General features: G+C 40.9%; 1 protein-coding gene across 1 annotated transcript in view; it reads right to left on the bottom strand.

The window, feature by feature from the left end:
* The window catches only part of ARG2 (arginase 2), a 52,428-nt gene that overhangs the window by 4,106 nt on the left and 23,871 nt on the right, over window positions 1-24,451 (bottom strand). Inside the window, exons 3-7 of the mRNA XM_086937163.1 lie at window positions 22,132-22,309; window positions 18,174-18,333; window positions 11,377-11,471; window positions 9,025-9,129; window positions 5,150-5,286 (exon numbers count right to left, since the gene is read on the bottom strand). Of these exons, the coding sequence (XP_086793289.1) occupies window positions 5,150-5,286; window positions 9,025-9,129; window positions 11,377-11,471; window positions 18,174-18,333; window positions 22,132-22,309 (675 nt within the window). The remainder of the gene's footprint in view (window positions 1-5,149; window positions 5,287-9,024; window positions 9,130-11,376; window positions 11,472-18,173; window positions 18,334-22,131; window positions 22,310-24,451) is intronic.

Below are 24,451 nucleotides of genomic sequence, written 5' to 3'. Positions count from 1 at the left end.
CGTACCACTGCAGTAAACATGTGCTAAAGTGAACAAGACCGTGGGGAGTCGAAAGTGTATGTCCTGGTTTCTTTTCTTAAGCTGCTTGTTTAGGGCCTGTGCATGGATTCTTCAGAGTTCGGTGAACTGACTTCTTATTGTCCTCTCAGCAGGCCACAGGGACTCTTGCTGCATGTTTGGGCAACCTCTGACCTCAAGCTAGTTGCATCCTTAGTAGGTGCATATCCTTGTCACAGAAAAGGCCATGTGCATAACACATGTCACATCTCTCTTTCAGTATGCCTGTCGAGATCTTGAGTTGGAAGAATTTAGTGTAAGCGGTTATTCAATTGTGACAGTAGTCTGCACCATGTTTAACTTCAACAGACTGATGATATACTGTGAATGTTCCCTGGCATTAGTTTGGGATATCTAAAGCATGATAAATCAATATCTCATGAAAGCATTCTCAAACCGTTAAATCATAGTGCTCCAAACAAAGGAATACTGACCATATGAGTGCACATTAAGTTGTAGAGCTGGGAGAGGCAGGGGGGAGAGAGTGGGGAAGAGCGAGAGGGAGAGCGCGAGAGCGAGGGAGAGGGAAGAAGAGTGGGAGCGAGAGAGAGGGGGAGAGAGACAGACACAAATACGTTTGGACAGACAGTGTGTGGTAGTTCAGTCAGGAGTAGGAATTGGAGGAGTTAGCACTTCCATGAAAAAGTTCTACAATTCTAGTTCTCCAGGTCTAATGGCTTTAATAGGTACACAATCTTTGAATATTGTCAGATTTGGATCCTATGTACATATACAGTTTACTGAACAGCACATCTGCATCGGTTAGGCACTTTCCCTTCTCAGCCAATAAATGACTAGGCTACAAGCTTCACCGCAGAGGTGGAGCTTGAAGTCTTTCTAATGGATTCCAGCTATTTTTGTATTTGTGACTACTCTGGAGAAGGGTGGACCACAATAAATGTATGAGACATCAGTGCTACCTTACCAGTGGCAAATGTGAATGCAGAAATGCCTGTTGGCCTTGACATTTGGAAGTAGTGGGCTCAATGGAGACATTACTTTGTGCTACAGATCTGTATTAAAGCAGATGCCCAACCAATACTCCCATGCTAAATTGCAAGTACGCTGCAAAAGGGTGGTAAATGACTGGCTGTGAATGTGGCAAATAAACTTCTTGTGTTAGACTCTCATGTGTCATAATAAACAACTTATAATACAAGTCCACTGTTTCTCCTCTACTCCAAGTAAAGACTTTTGATTTGATCCTGGATCATACCTAGTCCATAAGATGCAATATAAACCAAGAATCATATGTTACAAAGTAGATTCCTAAACCAATGCTGTTAGATTCATTCTAGTTACAGTACATTACTGTTATCTAATGTTTTAGGTCTTTAATAAACTACTATTGAAGCTTCTAAAGGTTCCAAATTGTGAAGCTAGAGGTGTGATAAGAGTGTGATCATTCTTCTCCCACCACATGTTGTTTGCATAGGCTGCTGGTAGCCATGTGTTAGCTTCTAATATTGTTGTGACCTACCTAGGAAGTATAAATAGTCATGACAAGATAGTGTTAATCCTTGGGAGAACCTATCATAGGAGTCAGGATATTCATGGCGCCTGGTCAGAAGATCTCAAATGATCTTCCAGTGCAGTTCCAGGCTGAGAAAGATTTGATGCTCTGTCATGAACTGGAAACGTGGCTACTTCATTAGTAGTGCTCTGCCTGACTACAATGTATAAACGAGTACTTGGACCTCTTCACCTATGAAGCTCTGTCCGTTAGTGACTAAATTCATATTGTCCTCTGCCTACAAAAACCCAGTAGAATGAGTTAACAAAAGTCTTTTGCTGTGACCTCAAGTAGCAAACGTGAAAAACGTGATTCAGTAGATGAGACAGAAAATGTTTCTCCTCTTCTAAAGACTTGTTTTGGGTTGATTAGGTGAAAAATGAAAGTAAATTAACCTTGAATAATGTGTTCGATTGGGTAGCTTCCTCATATTCAGATCCTTTTTTTTCCCAGATGTCTGGGACCTCGTGAATTTTTGCACATCCTATATTGGAGAACGTATGGAGTTATTATTACAAATGATATTACTGGTTAACTGGGGTGTGAGCCCTGGTCAAACGGCAACCACAATCCTAGTCAGGAACTCGATGAAGACAGGTCCATAAGCTGTTGGGGAGCCTGTTATGTCCATGAGGCTCAGATCAGGAGGCCAGCAGACTAGCCTTTTGGAATACTTTTACACCAAAGAGATCAGCACTCACTAGCTATTGTTTTTTTGGAATAATATATGTTTTGATCAAAGTAAGATCAGTCAATTACAATACTGGATTTGAGGATTATTTAATTGAAGTGGTTTACATCCAAAGTTCACAAGTTCATTGAAATCCGTTCAGACCTATCGTGGGTTGCAGTGAAAATGGTCCTTGCCAACTGGAAAGACATGAGTAAGACATCATATAAAAGCTGGATAAACTGGATCATCCACCTTAGAGGGGCAGACAACATGGCATTGCAAAACTCTCCTTGGAAACCATCCTCCAGGACGATGTGGAACTCTCTGGATGCGTTTCTAGACTCTTACAAACCTCCATGAACAAAGGGTTTACCACAGTTCATATCTTGAGATCTATACATTCCACCTGAAATAACTGTATTTATGTATAATGCTCATTGTTACCTGCACTAGGTGGTTATACTATGTAAGCCTCCAATACCACATGCCAACACACACACTCAGAAATGTAAAAGCGTTGATGCAACTGGCCCAACCGTGCTCTTCCTTCTCTTCTTCTTTTTCTCTCTCATTTTTTCTCTTTTGCCTGTCCTTCCTCCTTCTTTTCTTTCTGCCACTGTTTGACGTGATTAGTCTCACGGTAACCATAAAGGCGCATTACCCTCAATCGTGTATTCACATGTAAACTTTACCTGGGATACATTATGGTTACCTTGATATATGCTTTCTGTATACCTTGTGAAAATCAATAAAGTATTTTGAAATTAAAAAAAAAATTCTTTATTGGCAATGTACAAAATATTCACACCAGTCTAGCCAACGTGTTTCGTCCCTTTCTCGAGACTTCTTCAGGGCTTAGTCCTTTTAGAAAAACATTTCTCAATCCATCTTTACGTGTTTGTTTGTCCAGAAGATACATGAACCCGGATTAGTGAAATAGAGATCTTCGTTTTTTGTACAGGAAAAATCATGTTCATAATGGTTATAATTTTAGCCCATGTCGGCAGTTGAACCCAATTGGTAATGGTTGGTGCACCGTCTCCGGGTTAAGACTCTTAACCTGGGGACGTGCACATACACCGACCATTACCGATTAGGTTCAACTGCCGACATGGGCTAAGATTATTACCGTGCTGAACACGATTTTTCCTGTTCAAAAACAAAGAACTCTTTTTCACTAATCAAGGGTCATTTATCTTCTGGACAAACTAATGCGTACAGATGAATTGAGAAATGTTTCTCTGAAAGGACTAAGCCCTGAAGAAGTCTTGAGAAAGGGACGAAACGTGTTGGCTACGGTGGTGTGAATATTTTGTACATTGTCAATAAAGAATTTTCAACCCACAATATGTCTGAACGGATTTGAATGAACTTGTGCACTTTAGATGTAAACCACTTCAATTAAATGATCCTTGAATCCAGTATTGTAGTTGACTGATCTTGCTTTGACCAAAACATATAGTATTCCCAAAAAACAATAGATAGTGAGTGCTGATCTCTTTGGTGTAAAAGTGTGTGGATCATATCCGCTTATAGGGACCCAGGAGGCTGTTTTCCCTTGATCTGAGCACCACTCCTTTGTATTACACCCTACAGGATGATTAGTGCAGTACTTGGAGTCTAGGCCTTTTTTTGGTATATAGTTAGCCTTTTGGAATACTCGGGGGTCCTGCGTTCAAGATGTGACAGGTCCAGTTCTTCTACCCCAGGCAAGAGGTCAGCACAACAAGGCAGCAGTTCCTTTACAGCAGCACAACGGTAGTCCTTGTAGCTGCAAAGTGGTAGCCCTTGTAGCAGTAGAGCAGTCTTTCTTCCTGGCATAGTTTCAACAACGTACTGAAATGGTGGGGTCTGTGGTCCCTCTTTTATAGACAGCTGTGCCTTTGAAGTGGGAGAAGCTTCTGGAGACGTGCCTTTTAAGTGCACAGATGCCCTGGCTCCAGGCAGACTACAGGAGTTCTGTACCCCTTTGTGTGGAGACAGGACACAGCCTATTCATATGTACCTGAGGCTCCTCCCTCCCATCCTGCCCGACATGGCGTATCCAGTCACACCTATTCCTCCATTGTGTGTGGCTGTGTAGGTGGAATACACAAAGCTCAACTGCCAACTACACCCAGTCATGTGACCAGAGACAGGCAGAAGGCACCAAATGGATAAAGTAAGAAAATAGCAACTTTCTAAAAGTGGCCTTTTTAGAATTGTATTTAAAATTTGACTTAAAATAAGTTAGGATTTTAAATTGGGATTCCAGAGACACCAAGCATGAACCGTTTATCTCTTCTCATTTGAAAATTACACTTCTAAAATGTAGTAAAGCAACCCTAATGATATCTTATGGGAGAGATAGGCCTTGCAGTAGTAAAACAACGAATGTGTGTTTTTCCTCTACCAGGACATGTAAAACATAAAAGTGCATGTCCATCTTTTTAAATACACTGCACCCTGTCCTTGGCACAGCCTAGAGCCTACCTTAGGGGTGACTTATATGTATTAAAAAGGAAGATTTGGGCCTGGCAAAAGTTTGGTTTTGCCAGGTCGACATAGTAGGTTAAAACTAAACACACAGGCTCTGCAATGGCAGGCCAGAGACTTGTTTAAAGGGCTACATTAGTGGGTGGCACAATCAGTGCTACAGGCGCACTAATAGCATTTAATTTACAGGGGCACATGTAGTGCACATTACTAGGGGCTTAGAAGTAAATTAAATATGCCAATTGGAAAAAAAAATGTTAGAATGTTTTAGGGAAAAGAGCACAACCACTTTAGCAGTGGTAAAGTGCACAGAACCCTAAGCCCAGCAAAAACAAAGTCAGCAAAAAGTTAGGGAAGGAACCACACCAAGGATGCCAGTTCTAACATTTATATTTAAACATAAAAGAAAAAGCATTACTTATGTTCTTTACCTGTGTTATGTATTTCTTCTGTAATGTACACCCCTTCCCTGTACGTTAGTCCACCCAGAACAGGAGTCCCGGTTGCTGGAGCCAGCGTGGGGTCGAACGCGTCTATGTCGAAGCTGAGATGGATCGGCCGTTTCCGCCTGAAAAAAAGACACAAATGCAATTGTTTGACGGTTTCCGAATGGTTTGTATCTAGACAGCTGGCCTTCAGCGCTAGTGCTTATTTTCAGTTTTCTTTCCTGTGTACGCAGACATAGGATGCTTTAATAGTAGGACTATCAAGTTGAAAGCAGGTGCACTTTGCTGGCGCATGCAGGTATATAACTATGCAACTGTTGTGTTGATGAATTCTGTCAGTCAATGCTTCATTAGCTGTCAGGTACTCCTGTTGAGTAGTTGTTTCTATGCCTCCTAATGCCCCACTAGAATCTTTGCTAACAATTTACCAGCGGCATCTAATCAGGATCACTGAGCGAGCCTGTTTTTTGTGTAAATGCAAACTTATGCAGCATTTCTAGCTACTTCGGGTGGTGGCAGTGATATAGTATTGGTCAAATACCGGCTTTAAAAATTCTACCCGGAGTTTACGTACATTTTTCAATACAGCTGCTGGGATTTGATTACGTCTAATTGTATTGGAGAATCAACCTGAGACAATCTGATTGACACAGTGAGCACTGCACTGTCTGCACTTATTTTTTTTAATGTATTGGCCAATACATTGAATATGTGTTAAACAGGGTGGTCTCATTTGTTTTCATATTTTTTAACATTGAGTGCGTTTGACAATAAAAGAACTGTAGTACTCTATTACGGCATAATTTGATGATATGGACCCATGAAAGAATCCCGCGGGACGAATGTGCATAGTTTAGTTTAATTAGTCTATTCCAGGTTTAAGGAATGCAGGGTTATTCCATGTTCGTACGTTCCTACCGGGACAAATTCAACTGCTCAAGCACTTTGCGTGCTTACTGTTCAGAGGAACGACCATCAGGAGGAGAAGGGGGGGGGGGGGGGGGGTTGGTTCCAGCGGAGGGAAGGAAAAATGCCTCACTTGCAGGGCAACAGCATTTCTTTTCTTTGAGTCTCTGGTCGTCTGGGGGCTCGATGGATCCTAACACCTTGATGTCAATGCCATTGAGGAAAAAAAGATACTCTGCTTGTCACTTCAGAATCTATACTACAAGGATTGTCACTAATGGCCTTCAAGTATCTCCGAGATATCCGCAATACATCTAGCATCCCACTGAGCTATCTTCCCTAAATAGACATTTGTGGCCTGCAAGATGCACAGTTTTTTTCACCAGAAACAGTATACCTGTATGCTGTTTTATAATGAGTCAAACATGTGACAGGACTCCACAGAGATCTCTCGGGTGCATTAACCACTAGAGTTATCTTTCTGTTTTCATTTCCTGAAAGTTGCTCGGTTCACTAAGACCTCTGAGACAGGTGCCTTAACTTCAAAATATATTTCAAAATGCAGTCTGTTGATGACCAATTCTGTAAACCATATTTTGTTTGTTGTCATTTTCTTTGTAGGGCAGTGTTTTCTAAAAAAAAAAACAGCATTGGCATAGCCAATAGGTTTGGCCTTGGGGCCTTAGAAGTATTTAGTTATGCAGCACAATATCCTTGGTGCAACAATATTAACTGTTGCATGGCTAAACAAAAGGCGAGACCTATTGGCTATGCCAATGCGTGTTCTCAATGTGTGCACAGAGCTGGATATCACATTGTTTTTAGTTGTAGTCAGTTGCACATAGATAAAGATGTAGGATCAGCTGCACGTGTATTTAAAAAGCTTGTGTCAACTAAAAATGCTATTTCAAACAAAAGGTTTTTTTTTTTTTTTTACAGAAAAAGAACAATAAATGTTAGCTGGCTGATAAGCCATTGGAATCACGAAAATCCCTTTATTTACCACACTCGTGCTTATTTAATGTATTCTTTCATAGCCGTAGTAAAGTGCAACAAGTACTGGATTTGGAATATTCATTTACACATATGCAGAAATTGTTTCAACCCAATAATATTAACTAAACATTGCCCGGTGTATAAAAAGTGCTACCGGCTCTGGTTTCGTTTTTGAGTGCTGGACGACATTCTTCAGGACGGACTAGTCCGGCTTCTGCTCGCAGAAGTGGTCTCCGACATTAAAAGTATGTTCCAGTTCTGTTCCTATGGTGCCTTGTTTTCTCTTTTTAATTTATTTCTTTCTTCTCCTATTTTGGGTTCGTGTCGTTGTTACGGGCGGGTGGTGGTGAATATCTGTCGGGGTCTTAGGGACTGATATCTTTGTTGCTTACCATCTAGCCGCCGTGCCGCCTGGTGGGGGTTTGATAACTGGTTAGCTGGGCTGTCTATGCCTCTGCCGCTACTGCTGTCTCACGTCTGCATGAACCCTGTGTTTTTCTTTCGTTTGTGTTTTATTCTATCGATACAGAATAGTTGGACACTAATAGTTGCAATGTAAAAAATCTTAAAATTAACCTTCATTACTCCTGAGGCGCGATAGCACGTGATCTACAGTGTAACCGCTGACTGCTTGCTCTTTGTTATTGCTATGCTACTGCGTCAACGTATTGTATTCACCTGTGCTCAACAGTATTTGTGGCCGGCCTGAGGGTTGTAGGCCACTATTTGTACTTTTCCTTGTTGCACCAATAAAGGTTTTCAAAAATTAAAAAAAAAAAAAAAAAAAAGTATGTTCCAGGCTTGCAGATAAACGATGGCAAAGTCTCCGGGTTCTAAACCATGCAGAATATGCTGGGTCCATGGAGGGTTTGCAAGTAGTGAAGCATGACTGTACGCGTTGATGGCCATGTCGTTGTAGCAAAGCAATTGATGTTCCCTAACCTTTGTCTCTGATTCTTCCTGTGGAATATAAAATGTGCTCTCCGAAAGTGCTAAGATGGAAGCAGCAATCCCCAGAGGTTTTTATTTGACTTGGAACCACCAGCTTCAGACTCTCAGGGAGAGATAATACACAAGTCATGTGAAAATGTTTCTTATTTATTTCCTTTGCACTCAAACAGTGACAGCATAATGTCTTCTGTGGTGGAGAAACAGCTTACTCACCAAAATGATCACACCGAACCATATCAGATGGTGTGAAAATTGTCTATATCGGATGTAAATTAGCCACAAAGGAGGTGGAACAGAGTTTAGGAATCCTAACAACAAAGAGCAGCCAATTACTTGTCAGTGCAGTGCCCTGGCACGGTTAGGCAAGAGGCTTAAAGGAAGAGTGTTTTTTTTGTCTCTGCAAGTCTGTTCTGCCTATCGGCCAAATTTACTTCTATGAAGGTAATAATTAAATGTGTTTTTGAATAGGCTTATATAGAATGAAAAGCAGTTCTCGAGTATTTTGGAATCCTGCACATCGGTAGAGCTATTAAACTTTTATAAATATCTAAGAAGATAATGTAGTAGAAAGGTAAGATCCTTTTTTTTCTCTGGGCTTTACTGCAGTATCCAACTTATTGTTTTCTATCAAGGTTTACCATTGTTTGGATTTGCTGTGGAAGATGGAGTCACCACCACCATTTAACTGGTGGGAAGAGTCTGCTGAGCATAATGGCCTGTCGTAGTACTGTATTTAGGGCCACAGGGGAAGGTGACGTGGTAATGGTCCTCAACTAGGCAGACCACCTGTGGCAAGCACACACAAAGCCAATCTGACCCCATTTTATCACAGGGGTTTCAAAGTCAGTGCCTCCATATTCTTTTATTTTTTTGCAGAATCTGACCAAATCGAGTTATTGATTGCACACTCAAAATATTTACTAATGAATTAAACCCAATGTTTGACATTGATGTGATGATTGAAAAGCTACAGTATTTACTTGAATTCGATTTTTGTCTCAACGTACCTGCCCATTAGCTGATCAAAAGTCCTTTCCATAACGCTCTGTATTCCAAGTCGATCAATATCCCTCATAGAGAAGTATAGGATGCCATAGTTCTTTAGTATATAACTGTTAATTGTAAAAATATTAAGAAGCCGTTAGTAAACTAGCCACTCGAAAATGTTTTTACATTTACTTATATCCTATGTTTTGTTGCAGTACATCACTTATGTAGTATCAATAACCTGAATAAATTAAAACAATCAAATAAAACAAGCAAGAGGGAGAAGCGAGTAAGGCGTGAAGTTGTGGCACTATCCTAAAAAAGGCAAACTTTCTGTCCTAGAAACCCATGTACAACTTTTGTTTATTACAAGGTTTACCCTATTTCCTGCCCCTGGTTTTTAATGGACTCTCTAGTACTATAGAAACAAGTCCATAGACTATTAATTCAGAGATGTCTTCAATTGAATCCTTTTATCTAGCATTAATTTCAAACAATATATAGGCAACGTATTTTGTATGAGCCTAGATATTAGAATCTTGTGGATGTATTGAGAAAGTTACAACAAAAAATGGGTTTCCACTATCTAAATTATACAAAAGAGAGTAACCCGGTAGGAATTATACAAAGGTGAGGTAACCCAGGAGGCAATTGGAATTACTTTAAATTATACCTAAGAGGGTGCAGCATAAAAATGGTGGAGCCAACAGATCAAAATTGCCTGATTAGGCTAAAAGAAGAACTGAAAACACATGAGCTCCTGCAATGGTGAAAAATGATGCATGAAAAGGAATTTTCTGCAGTCTGTAAAGGCTCTAAGGAAGGAAAATTGTAGGCCAAACTACCATGTACTTTCGGCATGCTATTGAATTATGTGTGTGTCCAGATATAAGCAGAACCACTTCCACTGCCGGCCAAAGAGGACCTCAGATCAGAAAGCTGACTTTTTTCAAGGATCAGGAAGCATGTTCAAAGACCCGTACTGCCACCTTGCGTTCTAGATGAAGGGTGTCTGCTTTATGGTCTACATACTTTTTGCACAGGTAGGGGGTCCCTTCATCGACAACATCTATGGTTTGAGACATTTTCCTTTTTCTATGTTTGCCTTAGGATGTGTGCTGTAGAATGCAGCAAAACTGAAAAGAGGAGAAAGGGAGGAGAAATTAGATCATTTCTCCTTGTTCCGCTCAGGGAGGCCGCAGGATTTTGGTCCCAACTCCTGTCTACAATCTTTGTGTCAAAACCTATAGGTGGTTGTATGCTCCCTTGATGCAAAGTAATGCAAGGATGGGCATTGTGCTGCATTGCGATACTTTGGGTTACAACCGAATGCAAATCTCGATTTCAGACTGCTTAAGCACCTCCAGTAAAAGACTAACCCAGTAATCCACACAAACAACTTTACAAAATGTCAACCTGCTTCTCTTTATTGACACAAAAACTATTACCCATTACTGGAAAGACTCTTACTAGGAGATGTGCTGGACTCAACTACCAATCAATCGTCACTACCTTACCTAAAGTACATCATAAGGTCTATTACTGATTTTAAGCAAGAAGCAATAGCTTCAGTGTAATCCATCTGACATGCAACGCTAACAGCTCTCAAGTCAACTCTTTTAGTTAGACCATCCATTACTGGTTATTTTTCTGCAGCAAAATACAAGGCATGATACTTTTGTCTGTTTAGGTGAATTTTGTATTCTTAATTTATACTTTGTGCAAGTCTGAATTGCAAAATTAAAGTGAAACAAGATTTGAATCCAAGAAAAGTCACTTTTAGTGGACGGTAATCACAATTAACGTTCCATAAATGAGCAGTTTAAAACTGAACCAGTTAAACATAGGAACTCTAGTATTTCATTGCTTTCTTGAATCTGGAACAACATGTAGGAAATCTAAATTTTAAATCCTCAAAGAACGAAAAGGCATATATTTAGAGGCATGCATTGAAAATAGCATATATATATATATACCCATCTCAAAATGGACCTACTGTATAAACTAAAACAATAATTGTGTTTTCAACTGTATTATCCGTACTGGCATGGCATCATCAATGAAAATAAATGGAATGTACACTGCTAAAAGAATTTACCCTTAATCAGTGAAACAATCCTGAACAGTAAAAGCACATTTATTTTGAAGCATTACTTAGTACAGTGAATTCCTAGCTAACCAAGCTTCCAATTTGCAATGTGCACAATGGGGTAATGGAGTGTGATATGTAGCAATTCCTTCTCTGGCTATCCAACTTGTGAGTAAATATAGCCTATAACTACTAAATATGGTTTGGTTTCTTTAGCATCTGTTCTGCTTGCCTACATGATAGCAAAATTGCATCGTAGATGGGGACATAGATATTTACTTACTATTCTGCAGGATCAACATCTCTTAAGCCAATGTACACAATATCGGAGCTAGAGAGGCGTGGCTTTGTCCAAGAAAAACCAGGTAGCAGCGGAATCTGGTGATAAGGAAGAAAGAAAGGGGCAGAATTGAGACCAATGTTTATCAAGCAACGAATACATTTAGTGTGTTTCTCAATTATGACACAGATGTATGTGAAAGTAAAGCTGCTTTGCCCTTCAAAACTTAATTTATGAGAGAGATTGATTTAGTTAACGGATTAGCCCCGGCTTGTAAGAGCTAACAACTAAATCAAGCCACGTAGGCTTAATACTGAGAAGTTTAGGACCATATTAGAATCCAACACATAATGAACACATTTTGAAAAGCTACTTAAAAATATCAATATTCATTTTCTTGATTATATTATCTATAATTTCTGCTGTATATTTCATGAGAAATTGCTTTGTCCATTAACTCATGTGGATCTCTCTAAAATTAATATCTGTATTAGAGCAGATAATTACATTGCCTGTGTATGCATGCAAGTCTAGAAAAATCTTACATTTCCACTTGTATGCTATCACTAAACCAACAACGTGTTTCTTTTTTTTTACCGCTAAATGTTTGTAAGCACCTTAAAAGTCACAACTTTGTGGGTGTTCACTAAATTTCAGTGACTGCTCTGTTGTCTCTATGCTGTGGTTACAAATGTTCCAGTGCTTACTCTTATATTTACAGTTGTGAAAAAACTATCATAATGGTGGATTGCCCGTAGTTGTGGAATTTAGTGCCAGAAAGCTTTTCAAATCTTGGTTCTTTAAATCAGGATTGTGGAATTGCTATTCTAAATTGAGTATTTTGCTAGCATAAATAGAATTTACTAGATTTTGGGTATCTGGTTTCACGTGATTTTATAATATTTATAGTTTCAATGCCACGTTATTTTACAATGAATTTATTACTTTGTCTTTTAGCAGCTTCAGATCTTTCACACTAACTGTTAAGTAAGTTTGAAATAGAAACCAAGGTGCACTAATTGGCAAATTCCATGGGTCTTACATGTATAACGTGAGTGCCTAGCATTGTTTATAAATCTTTAAAAAAAAACTTTTCAAAATACTGGTGGAAAAGCAAACCTATCTTAAGTTATCACAAACCTACATTGAATGTAATATTTTCAGTCTTTCTAAATGCCATAGATTATTTTTCAAATACTTTTCAGATGGGAAACCCAATTTTTATTAAAAAAATGTTTGAACTCACTTGCATTATCTTAAACTCTGACACGGGGACACTGCTATTCAGTGCCCAGTGTATGTTGAATTTGGCTGAAAATCTGACTGGCACATTCAACTTTCCTATAAGGTCATTGTATTGGTGTAGAAAATACACCCAAGGCCTGGGAAGGTAAATGCCACTTGTTGACTGCACCACCCTTTGTGCCATCCACTACAGTGGGACTGAAAGCATGGCTCTGGGCTTACCATGTATAGCCTGACTGATTCAAAGTTAAACCTGAAGTGCGACCTTTCAAAATAAACCTTTTTGTAGCCCACAAAGCAAGGGTGCAAGGGGACATGTAGAAAATTAGTTATCACGTCCTTACAGAAACATGTCCCCCAAAGCTATTTTCACTGTGGCAGGCCTAGCTGTCCTATGTAGAAAACCAGAGTACAGATTAAAATAATAATTATGTATTTTGGCAATGCGGCTATCTAGAAAAATAATGAAACCACTATGTTTAATAGTTATTAAAAACCAAGTCAATATTCAGTCAAATAAAAATAATAACAAAAAGAAACTTTTAGAATGTTTCCTTTTTCCTATCTGTGCCTTCAAGGGGCTCATTAGCATTAGCCTCTGACAGCTAGTTACTTGGTGTGAATGAGGTGTGAAATTCTTCCAAGGGGCTACTATGCAATACGTCAGTTTGATCTCCTGGGCTCAGCAGAATATTCAGGGCAGGGGCTGTGGTCATCCTGTTTGCACAAGTGTCCAAGCCTGCCTCACAGGTCTTTTGTAGACTTTTGCGATCTTCAAAGGGATAACATAGGCCCAAATAACAATTATTGTGTATCTCCTGTCCGGTCACTGAGGGTCCCTGCTTTGTTTAACTAGACGTCTGTCATCTGTTTTGTTATCGGTCCGGACCTGCTTCAAACAGGATTTTAGTGTTAGATGTGGAAGGATGCCCATGATTTCCCTAGAATGCTCCCATACACCCCCCACCCCCCTCCAGCACCCAACTTTACTGTGTCTGGAGATTTTGGCAACTTGGCATTGCCCTGGCACATGGCATTTTTGGATTGCTGGTAGTAAGGCAAACAACAACTCCTGAAAAAGTGGAGAGGGTTGCCCTTGGGAACTTTCATCCCATTGGTTATGGAGTGCCCAGGCAGTGCTTAATTTGAACCAGTGGTATCCAGTGCTCGGCACCGGCATTTAATTGTCAACACCAGCACTTATGACATTCTGCCACATGGTGGTGGTGTTTGTGTAGTTCAGACATGAGCACATTATAGATTTTTATTAATCCAATATAAAAAAAAATTATTAATACCTGTTACCCTAGCAATTCCTATAGCTTTGGGGGCTTGGAATAGTCTGAACTGTCAAACTTCTAGGAGTGTGATGATTAGTAGTTGTATTGGTACTGTATTTGACAGCACCGACAGGGCAATGGGTGGTGCAAGCTGCGGTGCCTCCTGATAATGGCCCAGGCACTGTTTTTAACACAAATTAAGCACTGCATAGGAGTCACCTTCACCCACTAGCTAGTGCAAACCATAAATATGGCACATCTGGAAACGCTGAAGATCAGAAAAGCACTTGTCATTCTATCTGTGACCTTAGAAGAGCCATGAAAGAATGGTCTGCCTCTTGTACCAAGATCAAAGAAGGTTCCGTTGGCTGACGTTATGTGTAGCTACAGGGACACAACAAGCTGCAAGAGGCCTTTTCCTGGAAATGCCCAGTTAACCAGTAGCAACTGGACTGGGACTAGACTTTGCTGTTGGCCTCTGTCTGACACTTTGAGAGTCTCAAAGTGCCTTTTCCTGAGGTCCTTAGAAATATACTCCTGTGGTCGTTTGGGCACCAGAAGAAAGTTTGGAAACTTTTGCTCCAGAGCCTCAGTTGGACCTCCTGGGAAAAGTATATAACTGCCATTTCCACAGCACTGGTTAGAATATCAGTTCTGCCCGCTCAAAGATTCCCACACCTCTGAAAAACAATGGGAATTCCCATTCTGCGTTTGGAATTTTCAGTGAGAAATCTCAAAATCGCCAGAGGGACCAATCTGCTTCGGGTAGCCAGACCAGTTCCACGGTGGCAGCCTACACAGGGGAAGATTTTTCTTCTCAAAACATGACAAAGTCCCTTTTTATATTGGGACTAAGTAAACATTTCTATGTTTTTTCTTCAGAAAAGTGATAGAGAGGGTTACTTATATGATAGCAGATGGCCCACTGTTCTGCCATAGAGCCTGAGTAAATTACTTCATCGCTATGGTTTAGAGGCTGACCAACAAATTTATAAATGACCTCCAAGCAAGCGGTCATTCATAAAAACATTGCCAGGAAACACTGTCACAGTGGTTCCTGGCAAATCATATCACTATGGGCTAAGGCTCTGCGTCATCAGGACACAGCCCTGTAGCACACAGTATTTTTTTTCTTCACAAAAAGAATATACGAAAATATAATTTTCTTTTAGTAAAGAAAAAATATATTGCTCTCCTCGCCATTGGAGTCTTCTCCTCTGGTTGTTGGAGAAGAGTAGTCTCTGGCATAGCAAAACTGAAGGACTGCCCGCATTTAAATCTGTGGGCAGGCATACCTTCATGTTAGTGATATGAATACTCAGTTGTGACGGATATACATAACTCCAACATATAAATCACCACCAAAGTCCCTCTCTGAAGTGGGACTTTTTCAAACTTTTTGACTTCCAAATATTCACTGGGACCAATCTACTTTACCTTTCCCAATAAAGGACTCTGTTGCTCTAAATTCACACCTAGGTCTCGGTCTACCGCTTCCATAGACTGTCATCAACGCTTAGTGCTTTTTGGTGCTAGTTCTACTTAAAACTTTCAAAATTCACATCTGCACCTCTTATTGGATTTTTGGAATTATGGTTTTTTTCAATGATAACAATTGTCTCTATTTTAAAATTGATTGTGGAGTTTGTGTGACTTTCTACTGTGTCTGCACTGCTTAAAAAAATGTACATGTTGCCTTTGACTGCTTTTTGTCACGTTACCCAGGATAGTGCACCGGTTTGTTTCAATTTATATGACATCGAGCAGGTGGTGGTCTTATCCGTCAAGGTGGACACTAATCGTCCAGTTTTGAACACTTGCTTAGGCCTAATTTACTTTCCACTGGACTCCGGCTGAATTATGCTCCAACTGTGTGACCTATGAAGGGTAGCCCAGGGTGCAGATGTATGGGCCACCGGGAGAATAGACATCTTCTTTACAGTCAAGCGAAGTACACTTCTGCCTCAAACACCAGCTGAGTGACTGCAGCTGCCAGCCTCTCCCCAGCGCTATAAAAGCCTTTGTGTGCCAAGCCTGTGCTTTTTTGCAATATGTGGAATGCAGGAGATAAAAAAAACAACCCTTAACTCCTTGCATGCTGCTGCGATTCTGCGCCTGTGCGGCAAAATCGCGAGTGGGCGGGTTTATGACGGCCCCCAGCCGTCATCTGCACACGAGCGCTGTAGTGCATGACGGATGGGGGCCGTCATCAGCATGCAAGGGGTTAAAGTCTGCTCTTTAGTCATACCCTAGAAAAAATAGACATGTTGCTGTGCTTTTACAGAAATGCTGGGAGAGGTGGGGAGCAACACTGAGGCAAAGTGTTTGAGGGGGAACAGCACATGCGGGAGAGCGCCTTAAAACATGCACTTTCATGGAGTGTTGAATGAAAAAGAAAAAAAAATGTTCCTGAATGTGAGCAATGAATAAAAAGATAAAGCGGGTCATGCACTCCCAGTCTGCCAAGTTTCTTCTAATCGTACTCAGTCAGTAGCGTGCAACAGGGTTTAACTCTCTGATCCTTGAGTGTAAACAACCAATTTCTGATTGGGGTTTATCTTGGAACAGGATTTTATGATTGGATATCCAGCATGGCAGATATTTTGATTTCCTTGACGAAGGGCCTGTGCATGCCCGAAATGCATTGAGATAGGAAGCTGAATCTGTGCTTTTATTTTTTGAAAACTGTGATAAATACATTTAGGATTTAAGTTGGGTTGGCTGACGATTACCCAACAGTTGTATGAAACAGTAAATACAATGATTGAAACTTGATCCACGAAGAATTACATTGATGAATTATACATAACCCTTTTGTACAGTAACACGCACCAGTGTATAAGGGGACGAACCCCAATTGGGGAACGAAGCTTCAGACAGTGGAAGGATATGTCAGCCAATCAAAAGGATGGTAAAGAAGCTATGATCCATGGCAGAGAAAACACAAGAGGAAGGAAAGCCATCGCTGGCACAATGCCCACTGTAAGTGTTTGGTGTGGTCGAAAAGAGGTGTTTCAATAACCTTGTAATTTTTAGATCTTGCCTACAGATCAGACCCAACAAGTACAAGGAATCACCTGTCTATAAGAGAAAAGCGAGGCCAGATTTACTGTATGCTTGCACAGGGACTTCTGTGGCACAGCTGACCAACTTTCACAAGTAGGAATTATCTAGTACCAAAAGAGGACTCGAGTACTGTGTTGCAACCCACAAATCCATGGCAATGTGTATGCACTGGGGTCATAACAGGCAGTGTAAGCACCTTAGGTTTTCATGTAAAGCCACGTCTCCTAGAGTGACTTGTCTTGTATGAAATTCCAATGGCAAATGCAGCCAGACCCAAATAAAGGGCTAGTAATATTTCTACGCGTGAGGTGTGTAATTACCGGTAGATGTGTTGTGCTTGCACTGGAATTAATACCGGAGGGTGTATGTACCTCGAAGACAGCTCTCGCATCGGGCAGTTCTAGTTTGCCTTTGCACTGGAACCCAATTCCTAGCATGAACCTAAAATATTTTTATTGCAAGTGTAGCCGATCACCTAATCGGCGAATGACTCTTGTTAAACATAGCGCTGATTATTTCTTCTTCCATTCATATTACACAGTGCTGTGGGTTTATTAGTTAATCTGGGTCCCAAAATGTAACTGAAATACAATGTATATGGCTTTAACATCATGCTGTGCTATAAGCCTGAGATTTACCAGCACATAATGAAAACAGGCACCCCTGGCACTAGGTACAAAGCACAATTAACATGAATGGTACGGCAATATGAGTGCTGTCGCCAGCCGCTGAAGAATCTTATCTGGTTGAAATGTACTCTGCATCATGACAGCTTGCGCTGCTGTTTGCTTTGGGCAGGATTGCCTCTCCCTCATCATTGGGCTATAGGGGCCTCGGCAATTTACATGCCCTAAGGACACCAACATTATTTTCGCGTAGAGGTTAAAAAAAAACTGTCCCAAGCGCCAAAGAGATCAGATTATATATGGTAAACGGGCTATGGTGCAATGGCCTTTTCGACAGTGTGTTCGCGGATGTCGTTTACTGTCGAGTCCTCTCTGTTACAACAGCCCCTCCTGGCGGCCTGCCAGCGATACAGCACTTAAAAAAGTTGCATAGAGACACTGGCGGTACTGGATGTTTCCGCTGAACCAGCCAATCAGAAGCCTGGCTAAGGACCTGCCCCTGCCAGGCCTCCACCCTGACCGAAACCGGACACTTCGGAGATAAATATAACCCTGCTGCAAGGTGAAGGAGGCCGCCCCGTACCTTATCCTGCAGTTCCCTCAGCAGGAACGACACTGGCTGGCCGTGGAGGTTTCCAGAGGGAGATGTGAGCGGGGTGTTGATGTCTGCGTGCGCATCCACCCAGATGACGCAGAGGTCTGGGCACTGCTGGGCATGGCCGTCGATGGAGCCAAGCGCGAGGCTGAAAGATACAAATTGGACATTAATTCCACTTTTATCAAACAGTCTGTATAGTTCTAAAATGGAAAACAAACATTTACAGAGCGCACACATGACATCCGACCAATTTAGCAGTATTTTGCTAAAACGCCTGCCTGTCTTGCTGCAGAACACAAATGCCCTATTCCTTCCCTTTCAAGTGGACGCAGCCCTTTATTAATGCATAAAGTAACCGGCCCGAAGGCCAAACAAAAGAAAGTGCATCGCTTCTTAAAACGGACTATTTTTGTTCCCTATTATTCCTTGCTTCCGAATTGCGTATCCCTTTCAGTGCAAAGGCAGGGCCAGTTCTCGAAAGAGCTGGGAAATGGTGGGAAGCCACACTTTGCCAGGTAGGTGTGGAAATACATTCTGGAGTTTCTAAAGGCCCTTTTATTACAGCACGTTTTAGAAGCCTTGTGTCCTGAAGTTCTGGGAGGGAGATTGAAGGCTTCCACACGAAGCCTACTTTCTGCCTTTTTTGGTCTTTCTCACAGGCCAGGAGAGAAACATGTAGTAAAGGTGGGGGGAGAACAAAGAAGGACATAATAGCAAAGCAGTGACAAAAGAAGAAAGGAGTGATTAAAAAAATATATATATTTGAAAGAGTGATTCCAGGAAGTATAGTGTTAGGCAGGGTTGTATTGGGATTACAAATCGGCCTGGGCACTCTAAAAAAAAAGTGGCCCACATTTGCATATTGCCTTTCCGCAAAACACTGCTTCAGCGAAATTTTATTAAAACGGGGGTTAAAACAAATGCACGTATTAGTTTATACGAGTCAAACACACCTGAAATCAAGTGAGGCCACTTGCTCAGGCCCCATGCCCCCGCTCAATATGCATAAAGTAATGGGTCGGCCCAGCGAGAGAAAGGGAGTGACATGTCTGCAGTTGATAAAAGGGAGGTAATGTACACCCATCTGCCTCCAGAAAGGCCACTCGGGCACCCACTGGACCTCTGGCTGCATCGAACAACACAGAAACTGCCCAGATCGGCCCCCCAGGCTGCTCTAAAAAGCAGCCAACAGCTGGAATTCGGGTACCGGCCCCTCCAGCATTGCCCGAGTGCCCACGTTACTAATCCCACATTGGTGTTAGAGAATAAATGGCATAAGGTGGAATCAAGTCTTAGTAGAATTGATATTCGTCCATCTTGGCGTTCAGCAGCGCCAGTGGTAGGTTCTTAAGAAAAACAGTGGACTTTAGCACTCATTTTTTTTATTGACAAATTAAGCAGTGTTCTTCCCATTTTTGTCCCGGAAATGGATTTACGCATGCCTTTAACAAAGAGTAAATCTCTTATCACTTCCAGGATGGGACTGGGCCATGGGAACGTTTGTTAATGACTCCTTAAAAGAACACCTTATGGGTGTTTCCACACATTCAATAGCATTCTTGCCTAAGAATGCCGACTCGTCACCATTGATCAATTCACTCAAATGTGGCTGTAAATATTTCTAAAAGGGAATCATATATGTGGATTAATACTCTTAAGAAAGGATATTTCTGCATGGAAGTTGAACTTTCACATGGCTTTATGAGCTGAGCCACTGGTGTTTATCCAAGCACTAATTGGCTTCAAAACAGACATGGCTCCTCTTAAGCCTCAGGGGTGAACTCTTGGATTGTTCTTAAATTTAGGATAGCAAACCTGGAGCTTTGCTTGATTTCTCAGAGGTTTTGTATACTTTAGCAAGGCTTGAACATTCCCTTCCTCTTAAAGGAATGATCTGGGAACATCTACACCCGCTTCTTCGGCGAAGCTCTTTCCTCGAATGTCCACATTTCTTCTATCCTGCCTCATTGGATTTCTGTATAGCCTTCCTCTTTAACGGCTGTAAAGATTAGGGGAGGCTTTCGTCTGGTGGTAACCTGGGTACCTTTTAAGTCCCTTTTCTATTTCTGCAACCTGAGGTCACAGCCTCCTTTCTTATCCATATTTGCGTTCTTCGTTTTCTGTAGATGACTGTGACTAATTCTTTCGCACTTCATCCCTCGTTATTTTTATTCATCATCGTCGTAATACAACAGTTCCTATTTCAATACTTATGATGCAGATCTACTGTTCTCAGTTGAGAAAAGTTAAAAAAAAAATGCAGTGGCCTTCTAGTTGCCAATCTGGTCACTAGAGCAGTTCGTACCAATCGGACACAGAACAAGCACTGACATTTTTAATATTCAGGACAAATAATTTGTTAAAGCTAGCAAGGATGACACAGTGGTGAAGGGACCTGTGGAGTACTTTGATCTGAAACCTATAGTAATCCAGTTCATATTATGGTGCATTACTTTTCCTTTAGGATAATACAACTTATTAGTGTTTTCCCACTCAAATATTGTAAGGTTGCACAATAATTTTTTACATTTCTTCCAGGTTTCTTTTCTCCACTTTCTTTGCATAGTACTCTATTACGCGTAGGATTGTTTAGTCTGTTCTGTATGAAAAAAACGCAAAATAAATAGAATTGATGGGCTGCCTTACTTTATAGCTGATTGCTTTCTTTTGAAGTGGCGTCAATGAGTCCGCATGCTTGGTAGGCTTTATTAAAGTAGATTGTTGTTTTAGTTCAGGAAAGGTGCGATTTCACTTTAATTAACATTAACTTAGCCACCATACATATATCTCCTAGTAATTTAGACATATTATTGTCTGTATTTTTGATGGTGAAACTGATTGGCAAACCCCTTTTTTTGCGACAAACGTTTAAGTGACACTCTACAAATACATGTGCACTTCGTATTCTTTCTGATGGCCTCCATTTGGCGGTGGTGATCTTTTACGCAATTCAGAATAAGGATCCCTGAGCATGACGATCTTACTCGATCTTTCTGTTACCTCCGACACAGAAGATCATGGGATCTTGCATCACCTTGGAGTTGGTATTGTTGATCTTGGAACTGATCCTGAGAAGGTTCAAATAATGTTTGGCCAGCAGGGAGTGTGAATGAGTGATATCTATTCTCCACTTGCTAGGGCCCATGTTAGGCCCTCTAAAGACCTCATCATCTCCTCTGCTCTTCAATATCTATGTAAAGCATCTTACTGACTTGGTCTAAGACTGTGACTTGTGTTTTCATTCTTGTGTTTTAGATCCACTTGTTTAGCGTATTCGTTGTTTGGTAATTAGGATGAGTATGCCACTGTGCCCTAGCCTTTGATAGTGTGTAATATTAGTTCGGCAGCAACAGCTTAAATTGATAGTTGACGGACTTCGTGCTCAGATCTTTGCTATAATACCGGACTTTCTGCTTTTTGCCTTTGACAATCTTTAATAAGGATTTTCAAAAAATATTGATCACTTCTCTGATCTTACCAAAGTACAGATTAGATCAATTCTCTTGAGTTTTCATCTTAGGGAACGTTAACATTACTCTGCTTACAGATATTCAGTGGTTTGTGCCATTAAGGTCAGGGGTATTTTTAAGGGCTTATGTCTGTTTTACAAAAGCTTATGTGGACTGGCCTCTTTCTCTGGCGCAAAAATCCTGTTATTGATCCACTAAGCTTTTGTGTTCCAAGGACTAAAGCCCTGCTGCTCAGTTACATCTAAAAATGTCAGATTTTTTGTCTGTAATGGCGCACTAATTCCTGAATAAACTTGCACTGCATACATTGTTATTGTTAATTTGGATTTGTAATGCGCCCAGTCACCTGCATTGCTCCCTGTGTACAGGGCCTTTCGTCTGCTGTTTAGCATTCAGGGGCAATTTTTTTATTATGTGTGCAAGGGAAGGACATCAAACAATGACTCCAGTTTTGGTGGCCTGGAATTACTAACCTATGGTCACCTCCTAGTGTTACACAAGTGTGTCCCGCACCCACTGCGCTTCTCACGGCATCCGACACCACTTGGCTTGCTAATCCCACAGTCCGAGGATTCTTGACCGCGATGTTGTAGAGCTCATCATTGGGAACTTGTGTAAAACTCAGATCTCCAAAGTCATACACGCTGCAACCTAAAGACAAGTGAAAAATGAATTATTTCTTGTATGTTCCAGGCAAATCTACTTTACCAGTTATTTTACAGAGTCAAGATCAACAGGCTGGGCATCAATAATATGCAGAGCCCAAACTTGAAGGAAAAACATAGGTCGATTATGCGTAATGCTGGGCTTAGTAAGTCGGACTACTTCTTTACTGTCTCTAATTCTTTAAAATCACAGTACTTCTCCCATACCTATTTTTAGTAATGATTTCCCAAGGCACCAGCATGTTCTGAAATATGCACTAAATTAAAAAAGTAGATCCTCTTTGTAACACGAACCTGCAAACAAAATTATTGAATTTCAAAGAACTGCAATATTACAAAGTTAACATTTGGCTACGCACATACTTTGTTGATTTGATGTCTCAAATCGATTCCCCCCTACTCCTCCGGCATGTTCACTTCACAGTCTGTTGACATCGTCAAGGCTTTGCCACCTTTGTATCAATATGTGAGGTGGATGAATTCCAAGAGCTCATAATTGCATTCCAAATTAAGGGTTCATTAACACGACTAGATTTATTCTCCAGATTCTGTGGACCGAGTCAAAGGGATTAGAAGCTACGGGATGATGGGTTGAATAGCTTTACAAAAATATAAATAAAAAATAAATATGTGATTCCTGCAGGATTCTATTGTAAGTGTTTTTGAAAACAGTGATATTATTGTAAGGTCAACGAGCCTTTATACAATGCTTTGGAAGTCAAGTCCTGTGCATGTCATGGTCATAAGAGGGCATTTATAACGTACTGTGACCGCCATGCATCGGGTAAACGGATGTTCAAGAAGATACAGCGGCACGAGGTGTACCTTGGATAAGAGGGTCTCAGGCGCAACCTGGCTGAAGATAATAACTTGACAGACCTCTAGGAAGCCTAGATCTCTTTGAGGTCAAGGTTTAATACATTTCCACCTAACTTCCAGGATTCACAAGCTAAACAAATAATGCTAATCTGTAGTTTCTGGGTTTCTTCATATGTATATGAGGAATGGAGGCATTATCAAGGGTTAATTTTCTGTTTCTGATAAAGAATGACATCTTACCTACAATGTTCTGCCACTGAGGGCTTATTTCATCCGACTAAACATTCCTCTGACCAATCACATACATTTGTTAAAACTCGACAGAGAACAGCTGCACACCCTCACTTATTTTGCTGTAAATGTGCTAATTCCTAGGAAGGTTCAAGTAGCCGTACAGAAAGCACTCGGTGATCGAGATCTAGCAATAAAAAGACTCAGTTATTATATCGTAAGTCAGTCTGATTTTTCCCAAACCACTGATGATCTAAGTTTACATAATGTTATGTCTAAATGAACAAAACAGCCCCCTATTTGGCAATTTATTGCCACTAGCTACAACAATATTTTAAGCTCACTGTGGGGAAGGTTTTTGATGAATTTACTGCATTGCGTGAAAAGTACCAAACTTCGCTGGACATACAAAGAAGGTCCTAGGCCCCTGGCTGTGTGTTCGCAACCCCCTAACTTGGGTTTGCAAAGCCCTGGGGCTTCGCTGCAAACAACAAACATAGCCGTGGAACCTACGGCAAAATCTGCATTTCAAAAATTTTAAAATGGGGGGTTCCCTTGCCCCCCCCCCCCCCCCTCCCCCCTGAGCTCCCCCTTATGGCACCTTTTTTTATCAGGACTTGGGGACTGAGCTCCCGTGTCCTGTAATGAGGAATAGAACATTGTTGAGCTAGTTTCAGCCAAGCAATCAATCAGGGAACTTCAGGTCCATGGACCCAGCTTTAGGTTTTGCAGACCCAAATGGATGGAATAAAAAACTCTCATGCAATAAGATTTGAGTATTTTCTAAATTTTGGATCTGCGTAAGGTCTGCATCCTTGGGTTTGCAGACCATTCACAGAATAACAGTCCAGCTTTTCCCATTTTGATTGAAATCTCAGCTCAATTTGAGACCTACTTTACTCCACTTTACCCTAATTTACTCCAAAGTTACTTGAGTGACGTTCTACTTTTATGCCAAGTTTGGTTTAATGCCGTTCCGCTGTTTTTTCTGTACTGGAGAGCAAATAATCCTATCGGAATTAAAATAGGAAAGGTAACATCTGACACCCCATTTTTTTTTTTGCTCCTGCCATTAGCA

The sequence above is a fragment of the Lissotriton vulgaris genome, chromosome 9 (genome assembly GCF_964263255.1).
Source record: "Lissotriton vulgaris chromosome 9, aLisVul1.2, whole genome shotgun sequence".
NCBI lineage: Eukaryota > Metazoa > Chordata > Amphibia > Caudata > Salamandridae > Lissotriton > Lissotriton vulgaris.
The sequence above is the reverse complement of the archived record's forward strand: the minus strand, read 5'-3'. Positions and strand labels throughout refer to the sequence as shown.